This window comes from Nanorana parkeri, unplaced genomic scaffold (genome assembly GCF_000935625.1).
Source record: "Nanorana parkeri isolate BGI_ZX_2015 unplaced genomic scaffold, ASM93562v1 scaffold821, whole genome shotgun sequence".
NCBI lineage: Eukaryota > Metazoa > Chordata > Amphibia > Anura > Dicroglossidae > Nanorana > Nanorana parkeri.
Window position 1 is genome coordinate 598,452 of NW_017307089.1, and position 19,421 is coordinate 617,872.

General features: G+C 40.2%; 2 protein-coding genes across 2 annotated transcripts in view; one reads left to right on the top strand and one right to left on the bottom strand.

The window, feature by feature from the left end:
• OFD1 (OFD1, centriole and centriolar satellite protein) overlaps positions 1-7,883 on the bottom strand; it is a 40,759-nt gene extending 32,876 nt beyond the window's left edge. Inside the window, exons 1-7 of the mRNA XM_018565192.1 lie at positions 7,778-7,883; positions 6,435-6,629; positions 4,383-4,451; positions 4,266-4,296; positions 2,922-3,029; positions 1,650-1,786; positions 788-961 (exon numbers count right to left, since the gene is read on the bottom strand). Of these exons, the coding sequence (XP_018420694.1) occupies positions 788-961; positions 1,650-1,786; positions 2,922-3,029; positions 4,266-4,296; positions 4,383-4,451; positions 6,435-6,629; positions 7,778-7,870 (807 nt within the window). The 5' untranslated portion in view covers positions 7,871-7,883. The remainder of the gene's footprint in view (positions 1-787; positions 962-1,649; positions 1,787-2,921; positions 3,030-4,265; positions 4,297-4,382; positions 4,452-6,434; positions 6,630-7,777) is intronic.
• A 2,409-nt stretch (positions 7,884-10,292) lies between these two features.
• TRAPPC2 (trafficking protein particle complex 2) lies at positions 10,293-18,515 on the top strand. The gene is made up of 5 exons (XM_018565203.1): positions 10,293-10,309; positions 11,950-12,063; positions 14,197-14,341; positions 15,528-15,613; positions 18,075-18,515. Exons 2-5 carry the CDS (start codon positions 11,971-11,973, stop codon positions 18,171-18,173), a joined length of 423 nt encoding a protein of 140 aa, XP_018420705.1. The 5' UTR covers positions 10,293-10,309; positions 11,950-11,970; the 3' UTR covers positions 18,174-18,515.
• The last annotated feature ends 906 nt before the right edge of the window (positions 18,516-19,421 follow it).

A 19,421-nucleotide genomic window follows, 5' to 3' on the forward strand; every position in this document is an offset into this window, starting at 1 on the left:
GATCAGCCTGTTTTGTTTTAGTGATGTTCAGGTCTTTTCTGATTATACAATTTTTGTTGATAATGGTCTAAATCCACACAACTTGCCAAATAAAGAAACAGTTTAGAAAAAAAAAGGTCTGAAGTCTTTCTTACCAAGTAAAAACAGAAATAAATGAGCTTCATTTTCACATCTTTAAGGTTCTGTTGATACAGGTTTCAGCTTGTATGAGAGTACTGTATACAGTAAGCTTTTACAGAACATTTGCAAAGCTTTCAACACGCTTCAAGCAGCTTTATGGAAAATTTTAAAGCAACCTTACAGTTCCAGTTTGAGGATGTTATACCCATATCAAGGATTTGCAAAGCTTTTAGCTTCAGGCAAATCTGTTGAAACTTTCAAAGCAACCCTCGGCTCTAGAGTGTTAAACACAGATCTTAATAGGAGTGCTGGCTGTCACTGTAAACAAGCTGCTAGCTAGCTTTAATGCAGTTTTAAAAAGTGCTGATGTTTACTGTACCCGGACTGTGGCTTGTTTAAAGTGACAGTTAGTACTCCAGTTAAGATCTATGTTTAAGATCCATAAACCGGAGCTTAAAAGGTTGCTTTAAAAGTTTCAATAATGCTGCTTGAAGCTTGCAAATGATTTATGAAAGAATGCTGTACACACTGTATGCAAGCTGAATCTCATGTAAACAGGGCATAAAGCTGCTGACCAGTTATTTTCAAAGAGCACCACCACAGAATCACTAAATATAAGTTATGATAAACACACTTTAACAAAATACCTTTATAATGTCATACAAACCTCCTGCTGTCTTTGAAGTCTCTCTATAGCATTCTTCTCTCGTGTCACTAATCCCTCCATCTTGGAATGGTACATTTTCTCCAATTCTCTCCGCAAATCAGAAATCTCCTTCTGACATTTGTCTCTTTCTTCCAGTTTGATTTTTGCAATTTCAACATCTTTGAAACGTTTTAGCTGGTAAAAACCAAAACAGATGTTGCTTATTTTTAGAAAGAGGTACATTCCTGAATACTAGTCATTTGCATTTGGGGCACAGTTTCTGGTACTGATTTTAGAGCACTGATCATTTGGCACCTTGAAAGTAGGAACCCAAGCTTTTTTTTTACATAACGGTTAATGAGATAACATTTTTGTTGCTAGCATTGCAATGATATCAAGTATCGCTGTAAGAATTTAGTATTTATTGTCAGGATGGTTTCACCAAAATCTTACGATTAGTATTAGGGGTTGTTTATGTAAAGGGCTAGGTTAGGTTAGGGGTTCAGCTTACAGGTTATGAAAAAAGAGAATAAATTACTATAACTTGTCCCAGTGTCATAAGTGTATAACGTAATAAAGGCCGTTTGTGCATTGCAAGTTTTAGGCGAAGATCAGCCATTACATGTACACACTGGGTTGATGATGAACACTTCTGACTTTGTAAGTGATCATATTTACCAGTATAGGTATTTTGAATTGCTGGATAATCTCTAAGTGACCTAGCTAGTCCTTCTTGCATCTCACTGAGAAGAGGGAAGGAAATAGTGAACTGCATGTACACCACTTCAATCCAGTTTCTCATCCCATTGTGACTGAGGACAGGTAGGGGTCTCACCATCCCTTATTGTTTCCGGCATGTTTTAACCTGTATGAGCATATTAACCTTTTGAGTCATCTCTTCCTGGTGCTGTTCTTCAATTTCTCTGCGATACTCATTCAGTTTGCCTTCCAGGGACTCAAACTTAGGACGTTGTGGATACAGTTCATCAAACTGTTCATCAATGAATTTAAGTTTCTCCACTAAATCAATATAAATATTTGAGAAATTTTAGGAGTACTGCATCTATCCAAAGAACAAGAAGCTAGGTAACTTTCAAACAACAAAGATCAATCAAAATAATCTCCATTTTCATTTCACTCGAGAATATAGCGGCCCAAGTAAACAAATAAAAGCAATGTTTTAAAACCATCGGCCCAAGGCTGTATGGAACACAGGGGTTTCATACTATGAAATAATAAAGGATGACCTCCCACAGGTATCTAAATATGAATGTATGGCAATGGTGACGCAAATGTTTATCAAGTACAACTTCTCATCACAATAAATGATTTATAATAATGAATTATATCCTAAGTGATTAAACTGATTATACCCAAGTGTTTTCTTAATCTTATTAACGGTATTCCTTCATATTATATTTTAACATTCATAACAGCTTCAAAAATACTGCAATTATTAACCTGGTATTACTTTTGCCCATGATAAAAAGGGATTTCCCAGCACAGATAATTCCCCAATGCTTTATCCCCCTCCATGTATCAAAAAAAAGAGGTTGATCCTCTGAAAACAACAGTGAAGCATTGACTGCCCCTGTGGTTTGCATTGCTCACAACTAAAATGTTGTTCTTCACTGAAAACAAAACTTTTATATATCTATATCTCACAGGAGGGGGGTTCAATATCATACATCTCTAGAAGATGGCATTGCAGGTAAAAGCTAAAGCAAATCTTGGTCCTGGCAAAACCAGGATAGTGCCCTAAATGTCTATCATTAAATAATGGGGTAGGAACAGATGGGGGTGTTTTTTAATTTTGGTTTTATATATAACAAAATAGAATAAAAAAAGACATACACAAATATTTTAAGACCAGACAAAAGCAACCACTACAACATATGAAAACAGCATAGTACATGAATAACAGTCCAATAAGGGAGTCAAAAGCCAGAGTCTTCCTTCAGACACAAATATAAAAACATATTAGAAAGTACAAGAACTCCCAAATCTAGACAGGCATGACATGGCATGCTTGCTTCCTAAGAAGCATAAGAAAAGAAAAACGCGGGAGAGAAAACATATGGGGGTGTTTCAATTTAAACTGGAAACCCCATTTAGTGACAATGGAAACTATATTTAAAAATGAAACGGGCTGTACCAATCGACTCTTTGTAAGGTGATGTTGTGACCGTCTGAGTATCAGCATCTCTGCCATCTTTGCTCAGGTGATGATCTATCAGCTCTGTCAATATTTGTACTAGGAAACCTGTAAATTCAGACAAACATAGTTTTGAGCCACGTACACAATGACAATGTATATCTTTAGTTATAGATCCTGATGCATGCATACTGAGACTTGAGGTTTCTCAGCACAAAATATAAATGCAGGCAATTATCTTTGCACACATTTTAAAGGTTAATTGGGGCTGAGACTAGAGTTAACAACGTTAACAGCCAAAACTCCCCCCCATTTTGGATAGCGTGGGGAAGGGTTAGAATTTTTAATTGCTGTGTTCCCAATTTGGGAGATTAACTTACTTTTTAAAGTGGTCACTGGAAAGGGAGAAAGGGGAAATCTCCCAATGGGGACCTCTGGGGAGATTTACTCTCGCTTCCTTTTGTGTCTTTGTAAGAAGATGCATAGGGAAATGTCCTCAATGGGGATACAAAATCAACAAAAAGGGACAAAATGATACAGCAACTGTCAAATGTTTAAACACCAGCAACTCTGCTGTGTGGGAACCAGGGATGCACCGGAATTGAGTACGAGTACCGGTATTTTTTTTCTGGCACTTGCCGATACCGAATACTGATACTTACTTTTTAGCCGGGCGGTGTGTAATTAGTCCCCGCCTGGCTTCCCGATTAGCTGGTAAGCCATCTCCATGCTTCCTTGTCACCAGGAACTTCCGGTATCAGGAAGTCGGGAGGCGAGTCATTACACGCTGCCCGGCTTCCTGAGTGGCTGGGAAGCTGGCTCCATACTCCCTCGTCACCAGGGAGGATGGAGCTCGCTTCCTGTCCAATCAAGTAGCCGGGGGGCAGGTAATGACTCGCCGCCTGGCTTCTCGACCAATCAGGCAGCTGGGTGGAGAATGATTACCCGCGCCCAGCATCCTGATTGGACCGGAAGCAAGCTCCATGCTTCCTGGTGACGAGGAAGCATGGAGCCAGCATGTAATGACCCCCTCCCGGCTTCCTAATACCGGAAGTTTCGGTATCGGGATAGGCATTGGGAGCATTTGGGCAATTGCGAGTACTCGCCCAAATACTCGCCACCAATACTAGTATCGGTGCATCCCTAGTGGTAACCTAACTAGAGTCAAAAGCAAGTCTTTTATTCAAATAATTTGTTCAACATTTAAATGTGTTTGATAAGAAAAATGATCAGTATGGTATTTTAGAGAGAACTTTGTCCAAGTACATCTATAACAAAATGTGAGAGAGACTTATGTCTTGTGTATAAGTACATGCTCATAGCTAGAATAACAAATAAGTATACCTTTTACATCGCTACTCTGTAGGGATGATGTCTGCAGGAAACAAAAGCAAAAAGGCAGTATATGAATATGGGAAGTTTTACTAAAAACAATATAGAATATAAAGAAGCAGATGTTACCAGAGATTTGTATAGTCTGGAATTTGGGTTGATTTTCATCAGCTGCATTAGGTCATGCATATTCAAAGCCTGAAAAAGAAACATGTCATCTAAGTTTAAACGCTTTTTAAATTGGTGCAATGCAATGAAATGAAAAAAATATAGTTAAACCATGCTTAACATTCTGACCAAACATGATAACATGGGATATCATGCATATGATCTGGAACTGCCCTATGGTTAGACCATTTTAGTCTTGAATTACAGAATTTATTTCACAGAACTTTGAATTTCCCAATATTTAGTGCTTAGTAAGGGTATTTGGTGATATGGATTTTGAAAATGCTCAAAAGACCTGTCTGACACGACTTCTATTTTATGTTAGAAAGACTGTAGTATTACACTGGATTTCCACAGAACCCTTGGATATTAATGCCTAGAAAAAACAGGCGAATGCTGTCCTCCTTTCCTATAGAATAACATACAATGTCAGAGGTTGCCATGCTAATTTTACCAAGGTTTGAGAGACTGGGCATCGAGTTTAATTCTTGTAAGAAAACTTCCACATCCTCTTAAAGCAGACGTAAAGGATTTAAAAAAAATAAAAATCTGACAGCTAGGGGTTGTATGACATAAAAGACTCTGTATGTCTCTTCTGTTATAATTGCTACTCCCTGCCTGTCAGCGTTTGTGAGCCATGCATGCAGAGCTCAGAGCACAAGCTCAGCAAGCCCCTGTCCCCAGATGAAGTAAATTACATAATCCCGGCCAAGCCAATCAGGAGGCCAAAGATGCCGAACCTGGAAGGAGGCCGGTGATGGAGGAGAGAGGTGACACTGCAGTGCTGGAGCGGACACCCTGCCATAAAGTGCTAATATCCTGAGTATACTAGCATATTACTGCAAACACCTCCTGTGTTGGCTGTTTACTACTGTTTTAATCTCATCTACCACACCATTCTTTTCAGTTTTTCTACATATGGGTTCTGTTAGAAGATAAAGGCATTCATGTAAAAGTGAGTAGGCTGTTTCTTCCTTGATCAATGTATACAGTGTGTACTGATAATACCTCCCCAAACACACACTGTTCTGGGGTATCTTTTCGAAGCATTTATTTTTTGTTTACAGTCTTTTTGTGGTTCACAACTTATGAATCCTGCCATCATATGTCACTGTTACATATATATTTTCCTACCTACTACCTAAGAAACATCAATGCTACTTTAGGAAGAGATTCAAGTGTATAATTTTCAGCCCTAGATAAAGGTCCTCTAGTTGACGTGGTCTGTGTGAATCAACCATCAAGGGACTTTTTACATGAGTTGCAGTGTAATGTGTTTCTTGGTAACTAATAAGAACAGGGGTCAGTTAAGGACAATTTGAGGTTGTGATCAAGAAAGTCAGGATTCTTTCTCCCATACTCATAGGGAGACAACCAAAGGAAACAAAATGTTGCATATGCCAGCTGTCAAAAGTTCCTTACGAGTCCTTTAATGAGTGAACCTGTAACCCTGTGGCTTCACAAATAAACTAGCCAGACTCAAAAACGCTTGCAGCCAGTAAAGTAAGACGTTTGGACCTGCATGTTTGTTCTGGGACATTGCCACAAAACATAGTAAAGCCACCTGATGAGCATGACAGGTAGGCATCCAACTACATCTTAATAAGTTATGAACACTGCCACAGCCTACCCAGGGCAGGACGTTCTTCGAAAGCTGGGTGACATGTTGCAAATACTTTAGCCTGGCCATTGAGAACAATGGGAATTTCATTTATCTAAAGTCTGTATTGACAATATGATGCATGGATGTAACAACGGGGTAAGATGAGGATCTAGTTTAAAAGTACAGGCGCCCTTCATGTTATGAGGTTGCGAGGTGCATTTCCAAAGGCTAATATCTCGCAAAATGCCACCTAAGCCATTAGGATTACCATACTACACAATGAACCCTTTAAAAGAGACTGAATAATTACATAGAAAGTGTGAAAAATTCCAATGAATCAATGAACTAGTATACATAATGTCAAATGCTGAAACTTTCCTAACACAGGATTATATAACAATCCAGCTCACCTTTTCCTTCTCCAGTCCACTCTCTGGAAAAAAGACAGACAGAGAGTACTCATAACCACATCTTCTCATATGATCTGCTACCAGGCTATTGCATGCACGATGTACCAAAGAGTCACTAGGCAAGTCTGAATGGAGCTGCTCTTTATTATATGCATGATGTTTCAGATCCTGAAAAAGCTGGTTTCGTAGCTGTGTCTGAGGAAATAAATTGGGAAAGTGTAAAACTATATTTACAAACACATACATAACCTTTTTACTGAAAAAAAGGCAGAAAGGCAAATAATTGATTATATGTTTGAGCCATTAATGGTTTTATATACAAAAGGTGCATACCCCTATTACTGACTTGCCAAACTTCCTTCTGTAATGTGTCTCTGTCCAGAGGCAACACTTTGGTTCCTTATGCCAGAGCCTCCAGCAAGCACAACAATGAACAGCACAGTAATGGCATCCTCAAATGTTACTCCAAATCTCCTGAGACTGGCAGTCAGAGGCAGCAGTGTTTTAGATCTCACCGTGCAGATATACACCTATGAGGCTGCAGGCACAAGAGTGCCTAGATACAATCGCATACCAGGAAGTGCATTGCTATTTTTCAGGTGGAATTTCAGGCAAAAGGTAATTTTTTTAGGCTACTACTCTTGTTCAATTAACATTCTAAATGTTCCTATAACATAGCAAGTCTGCACTATACGAGTTCAGGTCCACTAAAGCTCATTTTTCAGAAGTGGTTATATCGCCATCTTCTTCTACTTGGCATACAACAATCTGAATCTCTCTTCCATCCTTTCTTACTGAAGAAAGCTGGGCAAAAGTGTTCTTAAAAATTGCAGTGCAGCTACCCCCACATTGCAAGGGTTAAATGCTTTTTTTTTTTTTTTATGTTCCTCAGCGTCCTCACGTCTATACACTGTGTATAGAACGTGGTATTTACAGGGTCCTTAGACTGCTGCAGAGGAGGGGGAGAGAGGCTCCAGGGAATGGTCTAACAGTAATCAGCTCCTAGGATAGGGTGAGTGTAACTTTTTTTTTTTATCACCTAGACAAAAACAAGCACTTAACCCTTGCAGTGTGGGGTTGGTTAAGATAAATTCTGCTTTAAACATATCTAGTTGGTTGCTACACAATTCATGTTTCAGACCCTATCATAAGATGACTTGCACATTAGAAAATGTTGTTACTACAGGAGACCTGCCCATTTGGTAATGCAAGTGAGGTTCTTGTCCTCCAAATCATGAAATGAATGCCATCATATGAAATGGCTTTATTTTAAACACACACACATATTATTGAGAGATGTACAGTATACGTGTGTCAGTTACATATTGTAAAGAAGCAATTACCTTCAATGAATCCAAAACGCCTTTGTTTTTAAATGTTTGATAAAGTCTATTGCGCAGTTCTTCTTGGGATTTATTCTCACTGTGAGACATCATGCAAGAGGTGCCCGAGTCACTGACAACAAAGATCATTTAAATTAGGCAAGAAAAAAAAAAAAGGATACAAAATTGGAGCACCTTTACACTTTGCACCTTTACAATGCTTCCTCCCGTCAGCCATTATCACAGCTTAGGATTGTCTATTGTACAATGCTTAATGTCCTGGCAAGTCTTTCTAGAAAGACACAGTGGAAGTGAAAGGCAAAAGTGTGATATATCATAGACTTTCAACCTGACTAACTAACTATGTAATAGACTGATGACCAAATTTCTAGGTTCCACTTTTCTAGAACCATTTTACATCATCTTATTGTAATGCCATTTATCTATCTGAAAGAAAAGAGCTTACTACAATGCATACAAGGTAATGGGCTGCAAAGAGTGATGGTTTGCTTTTAGCATTGCAGCCATCTTTAACCTTTTTTCTGCCAGCCCCTGCTTAACACTTTTAACCTCAACAGGCCGCCCGGCATCCTGTCTCAGATGATCTCTCCTCCCTGCTGTAGTGGACAGTGTCCCCTCCGATCCACGCTGCCTCTGCCTATACAGGCAGGGGAGAGCAGTGAGGATCAGAGGAGGCACAGACCATAGCGTGCAACCGGCTCCCACTAGGGGGAGAAGAGAGCTGCAGAACGGTGGGGGCTGATTCAATCGCTGATGACCTTTTTATTTACAACTCAGGGGAAGTGTTCTACTAGAAGCGTATGGTTGGTGAAGCGACCACGAGTTTATAGCAGAAGGCTGAATGCCAGTGACGCAAGGTATACTGACCTGGCTAGCTAGAAACATTTTTGTTCCACCATATGCTTTACGTCATTAGCACGGGAAGGGTTAAACCAGTTTTCACTAGGACAGTTAAACACGAATTCAAGGCGACTATTACAAAAAATTAAATAGTTATGAATTAAGTTTTAAAAACTTGTAGTTACACATACAACTAAATATTAGTATCTGAATCTCTCTTCATATCAACATCCTGTAAGTCACTACACAGTAAGCACACAAACTGCGGAGTTGGGGCAGGACTAGCAGCCAACTGGGCTCTGTTGTACTGCAGACACTTATCAGTGGCCTGCTGAAGTTTAATATTCAAATGAATATTAAAATGTGCAGCTGCTACAGTGGAGATAAAGGACCTAGCTGTGTAATATGGAGTTACAAATCCTTTGGCAGGAAAAACAGTTACCATATATGCATAGTCCTTAATGCACAAAGCATATATGGTAGAGACAGTCCACTTTTAAGGTGTAACGTGAAACATGGTTGCATTCTCCCCCACTTACCTGGATCGCGCGTGCCTGTTTGTGGTAGGGTTGCCACCTGTTCAGGATTCACCCGGACAGTCCAGGTTTGAATTCCCCCTGTCTGCCTGACATCTTGTGTCCGGGTTTCTGCTGCCATGAAACCTGAACACAACGTTCAGGTTTCATGGCAGCAGAAACCCGGACACAAGATGTCAGGCAGACAGGGGGAATGAAAATTAAGATAGGGGCTACTTGCCCCCCCACTGAAAATAGTCTCAACTGTGATATTTACATATGAATAAGCCATGACTCGTTCTCCCAAAAAAAATGTTCTTCGCTTCGCTAGCATGTTTGGGTTTCGCTTGAAGAAAAGGTGGCAACCCTAGTTTGTGGATCCACTTGCACAGCCGGGTCATCCACTACTACTACAAGTCCCATCTGCCACCACGGAAGAGGGACTCACAGATCACTCGGTCACTAGTACAGTGATGTATTTATGTATGTATGTGTAAATTGTTTATCCTCCAGCCCCATAACAGAAGGTCTGTAGCTCCCTACGGACCTGGGGCTGAGATGTAAACAATGCACATGTTTTATTGAATTGTCCTGAATATTGTACTTGAATTCAATAACATACTAAGGACTATTTGAGGTAATAGTGATTGGGTTTACATTAACAAGTCATGAGAACGGTCTGTAGGAGAGAAGTAGACAAAAGAGAACCCACAGATCAAATAAATCTTCGTTTTAAAAGCAGCTGCCTGGTGAGAAGTAACCCCCGTCATATATTGTCAAATTACTCCGTGAACAATTCTGCACAGCCCCCCTATACAGAGAACAGTAAATCACTCATCTACTCACATACAGCAGCGTCTCCACTACCAACCAGCACCTCCGCTGTATACACAACTCATAACCGCCGAGACTACTGACAGCCAATCACAAGCGGAGCCTTGGGACCGGCCCACCAATCCTCGGCAAGATTTCTACCGTGTTCCGCGTTCCAAGCCTCGAATACAGAACATACCTTTTGTCCGTGCTCGTCGTAAATAAAGTTTCGTTTTCCAAACAGTTGGCGCTGTCATTTGTAGAGATTCTGATTGGATGAGCGGCCTGGAATGTCATTTCCTTGCGACGGGCTGCTGTGTTGATGTGGTTGCGCCTAGTTCTTACCGTGTTGATGTGAGATCAGGTATTTGGGGGAGAAGGGTGTGTATACGGGGTTCCTTTGGAGTCTGTGATTGCAATGCATGGCTTTGGGTTATAGTGGATTGAAGTGGACAAGAGTTGTCAGGCAGCGAAATGTGGTGTAGATGTATCCTCCTATTATTTGATCTGTCACTGGATAAAAAGATGGCTTTTAACACTGATTTATTTCTAAGATGTTACATAAAATCCTCATTACAGTTAATGTAATCTTAGTTTAATGGAGTGCTAAGGAAATCGTGCACAGAGGTAGATATATAAAGTCTAAAGGTGGCCATACACTGTGTAAATTTCGTCCGGCTGTAGGCACCCTTTTACACCATCCCCGGCTTCTACAGGAAATAGATGAAAGTATATTTTAAATTAAAGTGACATTAAACCCTCAGATTTTTTAACATAAAACAATACTGTAATGTGTGCCTTACTGTAATCCATGGTTGTTTCCCTTCTCTTTGATGCTCTTCCTTTTAAAACTGTATCTGTTCTCATGCTTGGCGAGAACTTCCCTTTTCAGCTCAGGGCCTCTTCCTGTAGTGCTGGCTCAGGTTACAGCCTATACAAACGGATACACAGACACCGAGTGAGACAAGGCAGTCTGCTGAAAAGGGAAGTTCTCGCCAAGCATGAGAACAGATACAGTTTTAAAAGGAAGAGCATCAAAGAGAAGGGAAACAACCATGGATTACAGTAAGGCACACATTACAGTATTGTTTTATGTTAAAAAATCTGAGGGTTTAATGTCACTTTAATTTTACGACATTTTTTTTCAGTAATATTTTTGTTTACATTTTGGCTGGCATCCCTCCGTCAGCTGATCAAAGGAGTCGGTTAGGAAAACTTTGTATGAACAGAGCCAGCAGCCCAATGAGCTGCTGGCTCTGTTTGGGTATTCTGACAACGGTCGCTGTTAAAATACAAAAGCAACACGGGGGATTCCTCAATCAATGCGCTAATAGCGTTGATGGAGGAATCTGCTCTCTTTTTTTTTGTTCAACCTGTGGGTTGAATGAAAAAAATAGAGCACTGTATGGCCATTTGTTTTGGTTTTGGATGGAGTGGGGAAGAGGTAGAATTTCGGTTTATATTTCTATACATGACCCCCATGTGGGATATTTTTCCCTCACTTCCTGTCGATATGACACAGTATTAGAAGTGGGGGTTTCAGGAAGCAACAGACTGCAAAATAACATTATTAGTTCTAACCCTTCCTATCTTTATTAACATGTCTTGTTTTCCACAATTTCCTAGGACAGCACATGTAGTGCAGCCTGCCTAAAACAGAAAAAGCAAGGCTCACAGACAGTTACAGCTGAAGTTTAGTTAAATGCATGTTTGGGGTATGCAATGCCAGGCACATGAGGTACCGTACCTCTAACGATGTGTGTCCTTATGATGGATTATCCCCTATAATTGGCCATGGATCCAACTACCATAACAATGAATACAGGTTGGATAGTCAGCATGTTGCAAGCGGTAGCCTGGCAAATCAATAGAAGTGACAGCAGCTTATTTCATACTTTAGGAAACACAAAGTTCAATACATCCATGATTTGTCAAATGCAATTGAATTTCAAATACTATGAGCTGAATTTTAATTAATGTACAAATATTTCTTTTTTTACCTAGGTGTTCTTGACATAGAAGACCATGTCGGGCAGCTTCTATTTTGTGATTGTGGGACATCATGACAATCCAGTATTTGAGATGGAGTTTTTGCCACCAGGAAAGACAGAGTCTAAGGTATTGGAATTTAGTTCTATTCAGGTTAACGCTCTATTGGTGGTGGTTGGTGTTAACCCTTTCACTGCCGGATCTTTTTACACACATACTAAAATATTGATAAATAATAATAATAATAATGTGATAGTAACGTGCAGGTGACAGGTACTCTTTATGGAGACATCAAGGGTCTCATAGATCCCTTATGCCTCCCCTGCACTGAGCCCAAGCCGATCAGAGTCACCAATCTGTTGTTTACCTGGCTACAGCTGGATGGGATTTTACAGTGGTGAACCTGTAAGAGATATTAGCTGAGTACTTTTAAGTTTGATGCACGCAGGTGGGATCAGGGGGCATGTGGCAGGGCAGCACCTATTTAAATGTGTAGAAGTGATGCGGTAGCTTTAAGGTGCTGATACACTGCACGATTCTCGTACGAGAATCACGGGAAATCCCGCGATCGTACGATAATCGTGCAGTGTATGGAAGGCGTGCGACCGTTTCTACTGTACGGTTGCGCGTCTTCCATCGAACAAGCAGGCTGGAAAACCCGCCGGGAATTGTACGATTCTCGGCGGGTTAGTGGCCTGCTTGTTCGACAACTGCCGAAGGGGCCGGTGTGCGCACGCTGACACTGCCCGTTTGCAGTCATCGGAAGCCCGCCCCTCATTGCAGTCATCGCAAGCCCGCCCCTCAGGGGGGCGGGCTTGCAATGATCTTAAGTACGATCTGCCTGTCCAAGATGGGCAGATCGTACGTTTTTTTAAGTACTTTACAACCCTCGCAAGACAAAAGTCTTGCGAGGGTTGTAAAGTGTATGGCACCTTAGGCCTCGTTCACACCTGAACGTTTTGTAGCGTGTTCTACGCTCGACGAACGCTTTACAAAACGCTCAAACATCTAAATCCCATTGTATTCAATGGGTCTGGTTCACACCTTGGCGTATTTCAGCCCGTCCCTAACGCGCTACAAAACGGCCCACGCCTGAAAATGTACATGTACTACTTTGGGTCGTTTTTGTTGCGCGTTTCCATTGGGATACAGCCAAGTAGCCCTCGGAAACGCGTGTTTGTCGCGCATTTTTTTACCGCGAATCGCCTGTCTGCTAGTGCAGCAAGCTGTAAGCTTGTTTTAACCCTTTGTACACCATTACATATTGTGTACATCCTTGGCAGTTGAAGGCCACCAGCACTCAAAACTGATAGTTCTGTTTAAGATAGAAAACCTGTGCGTTGAGTCACATTCTATGTCTTGGAGACTACTGTACACTAGATTCCCTATGGTAGTTTGTATCTCCACCCCTTTCTGTAGAATGCAGCTAGATGCTTTGTTTATTCAACACGATGGAGAGTCCATCATGTCTTAGTCATTTGGCAATTTGTTAAGCAAAGCAGCTGGCTGGAACTGGGAATTCTGGTGGGATATATCACACATATCCCAGATAGACAAAAAAACAAGCATATGATCGACAGGGGTGTATGTATAGAAAATGTGCAGAGCTATTTGTCTTGCAAAACTGCATTTACATTCATTCTGTGCAAATTGGGCAAAAACGAATGTTCTTATTATATTTCCTTTCTAGGTTGCATGTAATATCAGGAAAATACCACATTATGGTCAATAGATGGAGCTGAGGATCATAGGAAATCCTACGCTCGTCAGCTTGTGAGCTACTGTAGCCATTGCAGATTATGTAAACTGACCCAACAGAATATACACCCAAATGCAGCTCCCAAAACTTCAGTCTATGTACTTAAGGATCTCACAGTTAAAATAAAAAAATGTAAATGGCCGTACAGCATAGGTTTCTGGTGACCTTTGCCCTGACTGGCATTCACCTTTATCACAAAGTGCTTTTCCATGCAGAGAATTGCATTGCACACTCCAAGCACTAAAATACCCGTGCTTCTGCTGAGGCTTCTGTAATAATTCACACATAGTTAAGCAATTGTTCTGTGTAGTTTCCGAATAAATGAAACCGAAAATCTATGAAAATGTAAAGCCGAACAAAAATGAAAATAAAAAGTGATTTTCTCTGCAATTTTTATGCAAAGTGTAGTTCATTCTGTGCCACGGCTTTGAAATTGAAACTGTTCCCTAGATACAAGGACAGTAAGATATTGCCATTTAAATGTATTTTATGCTTACTCAAAGGATGATCATCGCCATCTGAACCAATTCATCGCTCATGCAGCTCTGGACCTAGTAGATGAGAACATGTGGCTGTCAGGCAACATGTACCTGAAGACAGTGGACAAGTTTAACGAATGGTTTGTTTCTGCATTTGTAACAGCGGGACATATCCTTTTCTGTGGTCTATGAATACATGGTGTCCATCACCTTTTCTTACATTGCATTTTCTTACATTACATTTTGCATTCTTATAGTAATTGGCTATTAGTTCAATTAGAACTGTTTAATCATCATTCCTTAAGGGCTTGTTCACACCATGTCTGTTGAGCTGTGTTTTTCTGCACACCACCGCACATGTATGGTGTGAACAGGGCACATTAAAAAACAATCGTCTACCATGAGCCCTGTTCACACCATACATGTGCGGTGGTGTGCAGAAAAACACAGCTCAACAGACGTGGTGTGAACAAGCCTAACGTGCTTCCTCCATCTATAGGTCTGCTTGAGATATAGGCGTTGATTACGGCAGATAGGCTGTTCACATTGCAAGGACATTCTCCCTTAGCTTATTGAATGTGGTGAAATTTCTCTTTGCAAAGAATACCCAATCACGAGCAAGAAAAATAAAAAACTTATTTTTGCATGCACATGATTGGATGATGGAAGTCATTCAGCCCCATTCATTAAGCTAAGGGAAAATTCCTAGGAAAGCAAAAATTATCCTGCAAGTCTAACAGCCTATTTGCCTTTAGTGAATCACCCCTATAATGTCAACATACAAAAAATTTAGTTTTCCTGAATACCCATTTTGAGCTATTAAAACAATTATAGTGGTTTTCAGTGTCTGCAATACAGACTAGTGGTTTAATTAGAGGGAATGTCATGACATTTTTAGAATGTCCTGAACATAATAAATACGTGATCTTTGTTTTAGGAGGTAAAAATGAGATCTTTTATGTTTACCACATACAGCCAGCAGGTGGAGCTATAACCCTGTTGGAGGCCCTCTGCCTTTGCATTCTACATACTCTATATATGGACGTGTCTGGGTTTTCAGTTAGACTGAAACATTAAGGAAAGTTAACAGCAGCCCATCCTGCAGTTATTTAAAAAAAAAAAAAAAAAGTTTACATGCTTCTGAAATACTCTGAGCTGCCCTGCCTTTTCAGTGTAAAATGGATAACATTTAAACAAATAATTTGATCTCTCCAAGGTTTGATTTGGCATAGCCTTTTCATATCATTATTTGAGTTTAGAGCTTCAAAAAGTTTCCAGAATAGGCAAAGCAACCAGTAAAAGGGGTAGAAAAGGGAGGGGACACTTGCTAAACTTCCTTAACTGTATTTTCTTACATATGAGATTCATTATGCTGCATGATGTCCGACAAGAAGATGGAATAAAGAATTTCTTTAATGAAGCATATGACTTATACATGAAGGTATGGCATAATGTAAATGTTTTTTCAGAGTGTGTATAACGGGTTGATGCCAATCTTGCTATGGCAGAACTTGCAGTTCATTTACAGTACTTGGCAGATACCCAGCTATACAATAGGGTTGTAGATGAACCAACACTAGCATTACATTATTTCATTAATTAGAGGTTTTATTTCCTGTGCATGCCACTTATTATGAAAGAAATACACTATATTGCCAAAAGTATCGGGACACCCCTCCAAATCATTGGACTCTGTGTTCCGTGAAATTTTCTTGCTACTAAATATTCCACGGTCACCTGTTAGTGGTATTATAACAAAGTGGAAGCAACTGGGAACAACAGCAACTCAGCCACAAAGTGGTAGGCCACGTAAAGTGACAGAGCAAGGTCAGCGCATGCTGAAGTGCACAGTGTGCAGAAGTCGCCAACTGTCTGCAGAGTCAATAGCTACAGACCTCCAAACTCCGTGTGGCCTTCAGATTGGCACAACAACAGTGCGTAGAGAGCTTCATGGAATGGGTTTCCATGGCCGAGCAGCTGCATCCAAGCCTTACATCACCAAGTGCAATGCAAAGCGTCGGATGCAGTGGTGTAAAGCATGCTGCCACTGGACTCTAGAGAAGTGGAGACGTGTTCTCTGGAGTGACGAATCACGCTTCTCTGTCTGGCAATCCGACGGACGTGTCTGGGTTTGGCGCAGTTGCCAGATCGGTACTTGCCTGACTGCATTGTGCCAAGTGTAAAGTTTGGTGGAGGGGGATTATGGTGTGGGGTTGTTATTCAGGGGTTGGCCCTGGCCCCTTAGTTCCAGTGAAGGGAACTCTTAAGGCATCAGCATACCAAGACATTTTAGACAATTTCATGCTCCCAACTTTGTGGGAACAGTTTGGGGATGGCCCCTTCCTGTTTCAACATGCTCTCAACAACTGCGCTCCAGTGCCCAAAGCAAGGTCCATAAAGACATGGATGAGTGAGTTTGGGGTCTAGGAACTTGACTGGCCTGCACAGAGTCCTGACCTGAACCCGCTAGAACGCCTTTGGGATAAATTAGAGTGGAGACTGCGAGCCAGGCCTTCTCGTCCAACATCAGTACCTGACCTCACAAATGCTCTTCTGGAAGAATGGTGAAACATTCCCATAGACACACTCCTAAACCTTGTGGACGCCTTCCCAGAAGAGTTGAAGCGGTTATAGTGTCAAAAGGTGGGCCAACTTAATATGGAACCCTACGGACTAAGACTGGGATGCCATTAAAGTTCATGTGCGTATAAAGGCAGGCATCTCAATACTTTTGACAATATAGATGATATACCTCATTTTGTTCAGTTTTCTTTGGACCAGAAAAGCCTGATAAGACAAAGCTGTAACAGGTCTGCAACAAAACCCTCCCTTGGTCTGTCAAGCACCTACTGTATAGCCTTCCCGTCCTTTTAAGGTAGGGCGTTTTTTTGTTCATTATTTTTGCAGAGCAGTTTAAAGGTTAATACGGACCAAGGTAAAAATAAAATAGCAGAAGGATCTGAGCTTCTGATTTATATTTGAAATATAAGGAATCCTGTATTTTTTACATTGATATATTACTGCAACAAATCCCTGTGTGTTTTTAATACAAATTATGAAAACAGTGTAGGCTGGCATGAGTGCTGGTAAATGTTTGTATTGTAAATAATAAATACACCCCAGAATACTTAATTGTGTGTTTAAAAATCTGTCTTGGATCTTTGCATAATGTGCTTGGCTGCCCAAGATTGCAGAGTTGGAAAGATACACAAAACATACAGCAGAATTCCAATGAGAAGCAGCGTAATTAACCTAACAACCTCTGGCAGCTCAGACACTAAATACTTTCTGCAAGGCTTGAGTCAGATTGGGTTCATCTTTTACATGGAAACTAGAAAGCGCCTTTAAAAAAATTAGGTGCACAGAACTTGTATACACAGCCAAGTTTATACTTACTTGCAGATTTATCCAATACTCTTTGGAACAGTTTACAATGTAACAATGACATGCCCACTGTGTAGTCTATATTACTATACCAGTCATTGTGAATGTGGCCTTCCAGCATGTATATGCTTTATGGATTGGAGTAGGCTGGTAACACAATCTTCTTTATTCTGAGGGTTTACTAGAATGACTTCACTGATCATAAGGTTATCTCTCATTCATAACTGATTAATCAGTATGGCTGCATTGGTAAGTGACTCAATTAGAAATGATCAGACCATAGCATCGCAACAGTGTTTTAAAGCAAGTAACAAAACTATGTCATGAAAAATAAAATATATTTTCAACTTAATCGTTTTGTATAGTACACAGATCATGTTTGTTTTAGTAGGAGAATTTAGTTGATACTCTTTGCTCATCCACAATTAGAAGAAAGAAAAGTATAGGTATGGGGCTTTGCTCTCATCAACAATTAGACAATAGTGTTTACTCTTTTTATGTTTGTTTTCTTTCTACAGTTTGCCATGAATCCTTTTTATGAAACAAACAGTCCTATACGGTCTACTGCTTTTGATCGTAAAATACAGTTCTTGGGCAAGAAACATCTACTAAGCTAATTGATGGTGTCGCTGATGAACTGAGCAAGCTTGGTATTTATTTCATTATGGACCAGAGTGCATCCTGTGAGAGCTACGACTTATGTTTTGTTTGTTTTTTCTCCAAGAAACTTTTTTTTACAATTGTTCTTATGTTCAACTCTTTGCTTTATGTGTATTATTACAGATGTATCCTAAAATGATTGTGAAATTCGGCAAGAGACAAATTGGAAACATTTTTTTTTTCTCTTTTTGCATTTGGTTATGTGTACAATTTATTTAGCAACATAATTGTACAGGAAGTACTGCTATGTAATATTTTTAACATGATCACAGGTTTGCCATTTAAAAGCTGGCATAGATACATATTAATCAGTAAAACACCCTGGTGCACAACATGCAGCCCACCGTGTCCCAGGCTGCGTCCATCACTTATGGGCACCTTGTAGAGTGATCGTTACCTGACAGTAGAAGAGGGGTGGGGGAGCGTGTGATAAGGTGTTGAGTCTCAATGCATGAAAATGCACAGCTGTTGTGCAGCCTTCTGAAACTGCACTTGAGACCCTCTATAAAATGTTAAATTGACCCCCATTGGTTTATAGAGTTGGCAACAAATACGTTGACTTACATTTAGGGTTACTTAGCCAATGTGCTCCTGCATTCCTCATGAGGTGTAGTCAAGATAATGACACATGGTAACAACGGTCATTACACTATATTGCTTTGTACAAAACTGCTTGCAGTGTATGTATTTTTTTTGTTAATCATAAACTTTTGACTTAGATGTAACAGTCATTAATAAATTTGCAACATGGATCATGCTGTGTCTCCACTGTTATTGAATGCTTTCTTTAAAAGGAAAATGTAATATTCCATAGAATTTAGATCATAATGCAGAAGTCTATCATGCAACTTACTTTTTTTTTCTCTATGTTGGGATCTATAACATGGCCTTTGTGGACAGTGAAATCTACACTGATTAGCCATAACATTATGACCACAGGTGAAGTGAATAACATTGATTATCTTGTTACATTGGCACCTGGAATTAGGTGGGATATATTAGGCCGTAAGTGAACGATTTGTCCCTGAAGTTGATGTTAGAAGCAGAAAAAATGGACAAGCATAAGGATTTAAGCAAAGGACCAGATTGTGATGCCTAGACGACTGGGTCAGAGCAACTCCAATACTACAGAAAGAAAGGAAAACTAGTGAAAAGGAGTGAAGGCTGGCCTCTATAGTCCACTCCAATAGAAGAGCTAATGTAGC

Bases quoted from the DNA above. Each gene is read 5' to 3' on its own strand.
- TRAPPC2 (XM_018565203.1), top strand. From the start codon at position 11,971: ATGTCGGGCAGCTTCTATTTTGTGATTGTGGGACATCATGACAATCCA. The intron at 12,064-14,196 runs GTATTGGAATTT...GCTTACTCAAAG, and splicing joins CAGGAAAGACAGAGTCTAAG to GATGATCATCGCCATCTGAA. The intron at 15,614-18,074 runs GTATGGCATAAT...TTCTTTCTACAG, and splicing joins CATATGACTTATACATGAAG to TTTGCCATGAATCCTTTTTA.